The sequence below is a fragment of the Nematolebias whitei genome, chromosome 15 (assembly GCF_014905685.2).
Source record: "Nematolebias whitei isolate Nwh7 chromosome 15, NemWhi1, whole genome shotgun sequence".
In the NCBI taxonomy this organism is placed as follows: domain Eukaryota; kingdom Metazoa; phylum Chordata; class Actinopteri; order Cyprinodontiformes; family Rivulidae; genus Nematolebias; species Nematolebias whitei.
Genome location: NC_056512.1, coordinates 37,921,756 through 37,932,808, shown reverse-complemented (window position 1 = coordinate 37,932,808; position 11,053 = coordinate 37,921,756). Strand labels below are relative to the sequence as shown.

Genomic DNA, 11,053 nt, shown 5'->3' with positions numbered 1-11,053 from the left:
TGTCTCAGGTTCTGATGGTCGGATGTTCTGTCTCAGGTTCTGATGGTGCGCTTCTCGTCCCTGTTCGGGGTGAAGGAGAAGACAGTGACGTTCGTCTCGGGCGCCACCTACACCCTGCAGCAGCTGGGAGTCAACGACCTCCTGGCAGCCATGTTTGATTTCAGCCACAAACTGGCCTCTCTGGAGCTGACCGCCGAGGAGTTGGGTCTGTTCACCGCGGTGGTTCTGGTCTCTGCAGGTCGGCGCCACGTTGAGCAACATGTTGCATTTTCTTCTTCTGCTGCTGTTTGAAGCGTTCAGGTGAAGCTCATCCTTCCTGTTTGTGTTTGTCAGACCGCTCCGGCATCGAGAACGTGGCGTCGGTGGAGCAGCTGCAGGAGAACCTGATCAGGGCGCTGCGTGGTCTGATCAACAAGTCCGCCGTCGCCCCCGACGACAGAGACTCAGCGCGGTTCACCAAGCTGCTGCTGAGGCTGCCCGACCTGCGCACGCTCAACAACATGCACTCTGAGAAGCTGCTGGCCTTCCGCATCGACGCCTGATGACCTCACACATCATCGCCACACTTCCTGTCTCTCACTGAGGATACCATGATGTCATCCTTATCAGCCCTTCAAAATAAAAGCTGTTGCTCAGAAGATGCAGTGGCCAACAAGCCTGAGATCTGAACTGACAGGAAACTGTTCCGAGTTTCACTTCACAACAAGAGTCCAGGAGCTGCTTCCTGTTTGTTGACGGGACTTGAATCTCGTTGATCCGTTCTTCAGCAGGAGGTTTAGAGAACTGTCAGTAAATTAGGACCGTCTTCAGGCTGAGCCTCGTTTCCGTTTGTGGCAGCGAGGAGTTCTGTTCGGGTGATCCCGGTTTCTTCCAGCACCAAGTGCTTCAGGAGGAGGAACATCCTGATCTTCCACACAGAAGCTGAGGATCTGGCCTCTTCAGAAGAGCAGCCGGATTTTTTCTCTGGGTCCTTCAGAGGGGTCGGGGCCAGCTGTGACTGACTGCTACAAGGGACCAATAAGCTGCAGGAGTAGGCGGGCCAACGCAGCAGCTCTAAAAACTAAATCCTCCAGTTCTACTTAAGTTATTAAAAACTGCTCTGGGATCTGTTCCTTGTGTTGATACGAGTACTGTATGCAAATATATGACCTTATACACGTGTTTCTGCTGCAGGTAAGATGTTTTCATCTCAATGAAAAGTGCTCAATATAAAAACAATTCAACACCAAAAAGACTCATTTTGTTTCTAAAAAACTAATTCACACATTCAGAAAACTATACAAAAAGATAAATTAAACCAATTATTGTAAGATTTTTTTATGACATGCAAGAGAACAAATCATGTGAAATGACAAGAATTAATTTTTTTTTTTAAGTATTTAAATTTAACCCTCCTGCTGTCCTTGGGTCAAAATGGCTCCTGACGCCTCATTCTTAAACTGCTCAAATGGTTTTGACCCCAGGGCAGCAGGAGGGTCAAAATAAGTTTTTTATGTAACGATGCACGATGGAGGTCAGCGGGAACCTGGGACTACAGGTAGCAGCTTTACAAAATAAAAGCCTTTTTAAAAAAATATTCCATTTAATGTAGCGTCTTGTTTTAATTATAAATGTTTCCAATATATGTTTAAAATATAAAAACATTCACCATATTTAAACCTTTTAAAACATTTTAATGTGGAACACGTAACGATTTTTGTTCCCAATTTGTTTTTTCGGTTGTTTATGAATTAACTAGTGATTGATTATTTGTTTTGTTCAAACGTTTTAAGTTTTTAGACTTGATGGAAAAAGAAGAAATAATTTTGTTGTAAATTGTTTATTTTTCATTTAAGATCATGGTCACAATTTAACAACAAGAAATACCAGAAGAAAAATAATAAACTGCTGACTGAGGAGGAGGAGGTTCAGGAGGAGGTTCGGGAGGAGGCGCTCCTCAGAGGAGTGCAGCGCTGCAGAGGAACACCAACCATTCAGTCAGACTGAGGTCTTCTTTGCGAGGCTGAAACAGAAACAGATTTCTTCGTTCACCTTCAGGAAAATGTCTCCATCTTGAACACAAACCATCCTCAGAGCCGGACCAGAACCAAACGTTGTGGTTCTGGTTAGACCAGGGGTGTCAAAATCTCTTACAAAAGGGGGCCAAAATAAAAACCTTTTTCAAACTAAGGGCCAATTTCAGAATCTACATTAACTCAAGATACTCAGCATCTTTTCTTGGTCACAGGTTCCTCATCAAGAGTTTGATTGGTCTCATTTGATGTTCTCTGTTGTGCTTTCAACATCATAATCAAAGATTACTGAAAATATAGAAGTATTTTATATTTCACATATCTAGGGGGCAGATAAGATGTCAACGAGGGGCACATTTGACCCACGGGCCTTGAGTTTGACACATATGGGTTAGACCGAGACTAAAAGGTCCATATGTTTGAACTAAAAATTGAAAAACGACTTGAGCAGAAAAACTGCAGTTTTTGGACATTTTGCAGCCAAAGTTGTGTCCAACTCGTCCTCCACTGGACCTCCAGTTGGACACTTAATATAGTGAGGACATATTTAAAGGTTTGTTGTCTCAGCCCCTCTGGACTCCAGGTCTTTAGGACCAGCGAGCCGTGCAGCGGGGTCTGAACACTTTATACTCGGCTGCACACATTATTTTGACCCCACGTCTCACATCTGCCGGAGTTCACTTTAAACACGAAGACAGCCACATCTGGAGCAGCTTTTAAATAAAATATTTATTATCAGAGTGGTTTGTGGAGCGGGACGTTCAGGGCTGGAGCCTCAGAGATCAGACGTCAAACTAAAGACCAGACCGAGACGTCCGGTAGAAAAGTTGCTCAAGAAGACTTTCTTGAAAATGTTTATTTTGTTTTTATTCATTTAATTTAATTTTAAGTGACAGAACCAGCCACCTCCGAGACACGTGAGGAAGTTCAGAACCAACATGAACTTCACAAGATATTCTGGGGACATCCTGGAGACATGGTGGGACATCATGGGACATTCATACCTTCTGTCCAGGACCGTGTGATGACGGGTTTGTTAGCGTAAATAAAACCCGGTCTCGTTACCTTCAGTCCCGATGTGTCCACTGGTTGTCCGTCCCTCCGTACGGACTTAAGTCGAGCCCGGCCGCATCCTGGATACCCCTCCTCCACCTCCAGGTGACACACGAGGGACGCAGACTTCAGGTAGACCAGCAGGCGCTGAGCGGGATGCCAGTCGATGGCAAAGCTGCAACACAGAACCTTTAAAAACCCGTTCTGGGTGTGCAGGACCAGGTGGTTCTGGATCAGAGACCGTCAAACTGACTGAGGGCTCCAGGTGTGGCCTCACCTGGTTCTCAGGTTCTGGATCTCAGACAGGAGCTCGGCCTGACCCACAAAGCACTGCAGGATCCTCAGCAGGGCTGTGCTAAGCTCCGTCCAACGACCCAGCACGCAGCCCTCCACCAGACCGACCGGCCCCGCCTCCACCTGCAGAGACACTCGGAGTCAGACACACCTGTCAGATAGAGCAGGAAGTGATGTCACCACGTGTGAAGAGCTTCACAAACATCTGGAGATTGTTCCACACGTTGACCTAAAACCTTCGGCTGATACCTTCAGCCTCTTCAGCCGACAGGTGAGTTACCTGCAGCCCGAATCGATCTTCGCTGCTCCAGGTGACCAGAAGCCTCAGCGGCTCCAACTCATTGGAGGACAGGATGGAGCAGGGGCGTGGCCGGAGGTCCACACGCAGCTCTGATTGGCTGAAGGCAAGCAGGTTGATCTGCATGACGTCTTGCGAGGCGGCGGCGTGCGCCTGCAGCCTGCCGGGTGGACAGGAAGCAGAGTTATCGACCAATCGGAGCGTCCGAGCAGGGTCACGTGACCTCTCTGCACTCACTCATTTCTGAGCTGCTGCCACACAGTCAGCTGACCAAGCTCCGTCTCTGACTCCGCCCCCAGCTGCTTCAGCTGCTGATCACATGAGCACAGTGCATTCTGGGCCTTCAGCAGCGACACTTCCAGCTCCTCCCGCTGCTGAACCTGCAGGAGGAGGAAACTGAGCATCCCCTGCTCTCAGGGCGTGTGTGTGTGTGTGTGTACACACACTCACCTTGCTGTGCAGCTGCTGAACCAGCTGTGTGAGTTTGCGTCGCCTGTCGTGGATCTGTTGGACCCGGTCCTGCAGAGTTCTCAGGAGTGCCTCCGTCTCCTCGACCCCCAACCTGTTTTTCACTTTTAGAGCCTTCCACCTGCTGCGAGCTCCGCCCTCTGACACACACACACAAGTCGTTTCTGAGCGTCTTACTGAAGCTGCATCGTGTTTCCTGTAAGGAGGTGAGGTCATGACCCCCTGCTTCCTGTTCCATGAGGACCCTGAGCTGCAGGTGTCTCACCTATAGACAATTTAAATGATTTTAACTAATCAAAGCCTGAACGTTGGTTTTAATTAAAAAAAGAAGCTCCTCTTCAGACCAGAACTTTTGAGTGAGAAGAACGTTCTGACAGAACCACCTAACAGCTCAGGTCCAAACTCAGAGAAGCTGTGATGAAGTTTGTCTTCATCTCTGAGCCCAGACAGAAGACCTGGGTCCAGACCAGTGGTGTAGTCTACGTTTCTGTAGTGGGTATACTGTGCTTAGAAACCAAAGTACACTGATTAGTACAATGTAATTCCCCTAATTACAATGTAATTTCCCTCTGGGATTAATAAAGTATTTTTGAATTGAATTGAATTTGAATTGAATTTGAATTGAATTAATCGTCAATTTGTTTTGATTTTTAAGCATATTGAACATTTACAATTTTCTCTGATGCTTATATTTGAATCAATGAACAACAAACTTTGTACAACAGTTTGTATTAAAAACATGTTATAGAATTTATAAAACGGTAGCAAAGCAAAACATGTTCAAGTATTAAGTAGAAAGTACAGAAGTATTAATTATAATATAGTTCGCTGGATGAAGATAGATTGTTACAGAAGTGTTTAATGCATCACTGACATGAGTCTGATGATACGTCATGTATCATTGGGCACTTTGAAGTGGTTTTACTGAAATTCTTAAGCTTTTCTAGTGGGTATACTCCGTATGAATGCGTCTCATAGACTACACCACTGGTCCAGACAGAAGACCGGGGTCCAAACTTCTGTTGGTCAGGAGGACACACGAGGAGCTCAGAGAGTTCCTGATGGGTCTCCATCCAGTCCGGCAGGGACTCGTCTCAGTAAAACCAGGTCAGCTCTTTGCTGTGATGTCTCCATTTCGACACTCAAAGATGCTCTGACGATGAGGAAACCAAACGATGAAGAGCTTCAGTGAGCTTTTTGTCTCCTCCTGTCTCCACACAGGTCCATCAGTGTCCAACACAGAGTCAAAGGCCCGAGGAAAGAATCGCCGTGGGCCTTTTTGTTTCTTAAGGCTCCCACATACTTGGGCGTACTGTGTGTACTCCGTGAGCCACGTGGAAACTCCACGCACTGTCCACAGACTTCATACTCGAGCGTCCACCCTGACCGGCTGCAGCCCAGCTCCGCAGGCAAAGAGTGTTTACCCTCAGGACAAATTGAGATCGCCGATTGGTCATTTGCTGACACACCCACTGGATTGATTGACAGGTCACAAAAAAAACAAGAGCTGACGGCAGCCCAGGAGCAGCGACAGCGGTGTTGTGTGTTTATACGTTAATAAAAAGTTCTAAAAAATAAAAAAAAACAGGGAGCGCTGGCCCTGCAGCTCACACATCAGACCCTCCCACAGCCACGCTGGATCTGATTTTAATTCTCTTGTGACAAATTCCTTAATTTCTCACAATTTCATTCATGGCGTCAACGGAACGAGGAGAAAGAGATCGCTTGCCTCTTGAAAAAAAAAAAAAAAACTAAAGAAAAGGCCAATAAACCAGACCAGGGATGAAGAAGGGTAATTTAATACATCTGTGTCGCATACAAAAGTCTGTCGCCAGGCAGTTTATTGTGCGACACAGAGTACGAGGTCGTAAAAAACTGAGAATTACACAGACATGTCCTGCGGGCGCCTGCATAGAGACCGTGTTGAGTCCGCCTCGGGTACGAGCGGACCTCTGCAGAGTGAAGTACTCCCGAGTATGTGGCGGCCCTTAGTTGTAGCATTTTCTGATGTGAGGTTGTAATCCTTGTGTGTGCGTGTTTGTGTGTGTGTCTACCTGGCAATGGGGGACAGGGTTGGGTCATCAACTGTTGAGAAGTATCAAGACCTTCCAGGAGCGACATCATGGAGTCCAGAACAAACAGCTGACGGCAAAATACCTTCTGGACACTACGACTGTCCTAAACACACACACGCACATTCTTGTATTTACTGAATAGGGAGGACTAAGTAAAAATAAACATAAATAAATAAATAAAAAAGACCAGCAGAGTGAGAACCAGTAGCTGAACCACTTCAAAAGAAAGTATGATCAATTTTGGACACTAGTGTCACTCACCCACTAAACACTGCACGTTTCTCCAAATATAAAAGCGGGCGCTCCGCCCCATTAACCGGTTTAATGTCAGATAATATTTTCATGGACTGGGGGGAAGGGTGGTGGGGTCTGGGGGTCCTCCCCCAGATAATTTTGAATAAAGCAGATCCATTTCCTGCATTCTGGTGTATTTACAAAGGTTTATTACATGAAACAAAAGATGTCAACTCATTATTGAAATGACTGCAAAGCTGCAGCTCTGCAGGTGGGGGCGTTCACTTCAGGACTAATTGAGGCTGCTGATTGGTCAGTTGCTGACGTGCCTACTGGATTGATTGACAGGTGGGTCGAGGATCCGACTACTGCAAAAAAAAAAAAAATCATAGATTTTACTGGCCCATTTTAAGACGGTCGTCATTTATTCCATATTTATTCAATATTTGTTAAATATTTTGGAGAATCTAAAGTTTGAAAACTTTCCTTAGACAGTCCTAATGATGGTTTCTTTATTTTTCAGGGGTGCTGAGTTCAAGATTCAAGATTCTTTATGATTTGTCATTCCATCACGTGTGGTACGACAAATTAAATTGTGTACACAGGGTCCCAGTTACATCCAACAAAAGTATTAAAATGTAAAAGAAAAACAGTAATAAGATCTAAGATAAGAACTAAGAAATGCGTTACTAAAAATACACTAAGAACTAGTAGCATAAAAACAATAGACCGAACAGCAGCACGAACATGAGTCTGTGCGAATAGATGAGCACGAATGAACACAGCAACATGAAATAAATCATGAATAGATAATAGAATGAAATAGAGTTAAACTTTAGGGCCGCTTGAGCAGACTGTTCACAAAAGCACAGGAACTTATGTGTAGTGCAAAATGTTACATTTTTGTGTTTTTTAATAAAAACTGACCATGACTTTTAACTTTTAGGGGTGGAGATTTTTTTTTTTTTTTTTTTAAGAGCAGAAGCAGAAATGTGAAGGAACAGCTCTGATGTGATTTTAGGAAGCTTTGTTTAAAATTATAGTTTTATTGAGAGAACAAGATGGAGCCGAAGATGTAGGCTGTGTTTCGGAGCGCTCCCGTGACGTCAGGCCTGATGGAAATCTGAGTTTTATAACTGCACTCTTGCATTTGGGCTGGATTCTGTTTCAGAGACTGGTATCGCCACAGTACTGGACCATCAAGCTGGTAGAGTGGCATCCAAGCACAAAAAATCTAAAGTTTTGCCGTCGTCTCCACTGCGGCATATTGCTAACGCTTCAGACTGACATGAGGGAGGTGCTGGAGAGGCAACGGCTCTGCCAGGCACTGGAGAGATGACTCGTCTCCAAGATCAGACCCCCTGGCCTCAGTAAGAGCCGATGTTGTAGCTATGATTATTATTATTATGACATACTGTCCAAAAATAACCATGAGACAGTAAAACGTGCGTTCATCACATCCAGGCTCGATTACTGCAATGAGCTGTTTGGAATCAGTCAGACCTCCATTGCACCACTACAACTGGTCCAAAATGCTGCTGCCTGATTTTTAACTGGTACAGGCAAAAGAGAGCACATTACTCCAGTTCTGGCCTCCCTTCACTGGCTCCCGGGTCACTTTCGAATTCAGTTCAAAATACTTCTGTATGTTTTTAAATCTCTGAATAGTTCTGTCCTCTCTTATCTCACTGACCTGCAGACATGTTCCTGTTTTTAGTTTTCTACACCGCCTTATAATCTAGCTGGTTTTGTTGTTTTTTTGCTACTTTTCCTTTTGACTGTCCTTTTGGTTGCCATTTTGTTTTGATTTGAAAAAAAAAAAATTGTATGCCTCTTTTATGATTGTCTATTGCTGTCAGTGTTGTCCACTGTTGTCATCACTCTTTGTTAAGAAATCAAGTCTCTCTTGTAAATGAGTCCCCGAGGTTCAGTGGGATATTAACCTGTCTAAATAAAGGTTGAATGATCTGCTGCAGCCATATTCTGAGGTCAGTGAATCAGATGCTTCTTTCAGTTACAGAAACCTGTTTCAAGCTCAGGTTACAGAACCTTCTCTGTCGCTGGTCCAAAACTAAATGTCAGGCAGGCCCCCTAACTCACAGTTTTTAAGTCTCGCTTAAAAATCCACTTCTATTCCCTGGCTTTTGGCACTGTGTGATTTGTTTTTCACTTGTCAGTATTTAACAATGTTAGCCTTTTAGTTATTATCTTTTTCATTTGGATCTTTGTATTTTATCCTGTGTGTTTGTTTCTGCTGTACAGCATTTTGGTTAGCCTTGTTGCTGCTTTAAGTGCTCTATAAATAAAATGGTATATATAGTAAGGTATGGTAAAGATGAGTATAAGCAGTCATTGTTTTGTGTGTTTTTATACTTTCACGTATTTTTATTAGTTGTAGTGAGTTTTAAATCAATTAGTTTTGTCTGTAAGTAATTTCCAGCTGTGTTGTTGTTGTTGCTCCGGTGTTCTGAGTGATGGCAGACCGTGAGGAAGAGGAGCGTCCCGGCTGTCTCCTCAGAACACTCCGGGTCCGGATCCAGCAGACACGGGTCACACCGCTGCAGCACACTGACCACCGACAGAGACGAAGTTTGTTAGCTTCAGGTTTCTACGGTTCATTCCTACTGTTTGATGCTAAAATAAAGTATGCAATAAAAATACAACAAACGTGTTATAAAACAGTAAAATTAAACAGTTTTAAAACAAACTTACGCCCGAATCTCCGCCATTTTATTTTAAAATCTTCGCGCTTATCCCTGCGCTCTGTTGTTGGCTTGGCTTCGGCGTCAGAGCTTCTTCTTCTTCAGTTTAATTCTTCTTCTTCGTCAGTTTCTTGGCGGTTGGCAGAAACTGAACGTGTTCATTACCGCCACCAGCTGGTGTGGAGTATAGTGCATCATGGTATAATTCAGTCTAGGTGTATTTTCGTTCAACCTTTATTTCTACAGGCTGCTCTCACTGAGCCACGAGGACTCGTTTACAAGAGGGACGTGTTCCAGACAGAACATATAAAGTACAGACAACAATAACAATAAACAATAATAATAATAAACCACAGACAAATGCAGTTAAAATATAAGTAGTGTACAATACAATAAATCAGGGTGCCGTAAAACAGGGTGAAATGCTAAAACAAGAACATATTTGTTTTGATTTTTCTATTGACATTATCAATCAGTGTATGACTAAATATATGTATATGAAATTCTATGAATAGTTTTTTTTTTACATCTAATTTGTTTATATTTGCTCCCTTTTATCTTTTCAAACTCTCTCCTCATAAATAATAATAATAAATTCTTAGTTTAGCATATTTCTTAGTTCATATCTTAGATCTTATTAGTGTTTTTCTTTACAATTTATTATTTTGTTGGATGTAACTGGGACGCTGTGTACACAATTTTGTTCCACCACATGTACTATATGTGATGCGAATGACAAATAAAGAAACTCTGACATGGACTTTGATAAATCTTCGTTCTTGCTCATATTTCTGACATTCCAGTAGAACATGCTGCGTTGTTTCATTCTGTCCACAGTGCTCACATTTTCCTGTACTGTGCTTCTGTATTTGAAATAGTGAATAATTAAGTCCTGTATGTCCAAATCTTTGTCTTGTTATTAATCGTTCCTCCTTTCTGCTTCTTCCAATTCTCATTTCTCCTACTGCCTTTTTGATCCTATAAAACCATCTTCGTTTTCTTTCTTCGTCCCATCTTTTCTGCCATTCTTTCTTCAGTTTTTGTTTGATGTTCATTTTTTGTCTTTGATTTGTTGTATGTTTTATGATGTTATTATGATTTGGAGTTTTTGCCATCTTATCTGCCATCTCGTTTCCTTCCATCCCAATGTGTGCTGGTACCCAAAAAATGTTACTGCTAATCCCATCCTTTGTATTCTGAATAATCTGTGGAGCATTTCTAATAAAATGCCTGGCCTGCTGTCTGAATGACTGTGATTCAAACTCAGTAATATGGTGCTTGAATCTGAACAGATTCTTGTTTTTAATGGTTTTACTTCTTCCACCCAGTGTACTGCTAACATTTCTACTGTGTATACTGATAATCTGTTTCTGTGATTCGTTTTCCTATTTTTATTTGAAATTCTGGGACTATAAAAGCTATTCCTATTTTTTTCACTTGTTTTTTATTTTATTTAATTTTTTATTGGTTATTTGATAGCTACAGATACAAGACTGCTGTATACAGCCAAAGCTAATTCGCAACACCCATCCCTAGAAGGCCCTTAGGTTAAGATCAACAGTAAATACAATAAAATTATGAAAAAGAAATATATGTGTCTGTGTGATGTGTCTGTATAAATTTGAATGTATTTATAATAATTGTTTATATAAGTCTGTACTGTGTGTGAATCTATGATGTATATCTTGTCCTTTTTCTTTTCCATTACTGTCATGTCTTACTGTTGCTGTTGGTAAAATCCAGGGTGGTAAAACTGATAGTGGCAGATGTGGAAATTATTTTTAAAATGTGTATTTGAAATTCTTCTGTTTTCTTTCTTATGACTCATCCAAAACTTATTTGTCTTTTCTCTTTTTCCCAGCATGGATTTAGTATATCATGTGTTGGATGATCCGGGTTATTGCTTCGTAAATGTAT

General features: G+C 42.6%; 2 protein-coding genes across 2 annotated transcripts in view; one reads left to right on the top strand and one right to left on the bottom strand.

Moving 5' to 3' along the window:
• Positions 1 to 698, top strand: part of nr1d1 (nuclear receptor subfamily 1, group d, member 1) — a 7,900-nt gene extending 7,202 nt beyond the window's left edge. Inside the window, exons 7-8 of the mRNA XM_037689174.1 lie at positions 37 to 238; positions 334 to 698. Coding sequence (XP_037545102.1) covers positions 37 to 238; positions 334 to 542 — 411 coding nt within the window. The 3' untranslated portion in view covers positions 543 to 698. The remainder of the gene's footprint in view (positions 1 to 36; positions 239 to 333) is intronic.
• Positions 699 to 1,892: 1,194 nt separating this feature from the next.
• si:dkey-225f5.4 lies at positions 1,893 to 9,233 on the bottom strand. Its single transcript, XM_037689180.1, has 9 exons — positions 9,147 to 9,233; positions 8,918 to 9,002; positions 6,180 to 6,303; positions 4,108 to 4,265; positions 3,895 to 4,037; positions 3,640 to 3,817; positions 3,343 to 3,482; positions 3,078 to 3,240; positions 1,893 to 2,002 (listed from the first exon to the last, which is right to left on the bottom strand). Exons 1-9 carry the CDS (start codon positions 9,161 to 9,163, stop codon positions 1,937 to 1,939), a joined length of 1,074 nt encoding a protein of 357 aa, XP_037545108.1. The 5' UTR covers positions 9,164 to 9,233; the 3' UTR covers positions 1,893 to 1,936.
• Between the last annotated feature and the right edge of the window lie 1,820 nt (positions 9,234 to 11,053).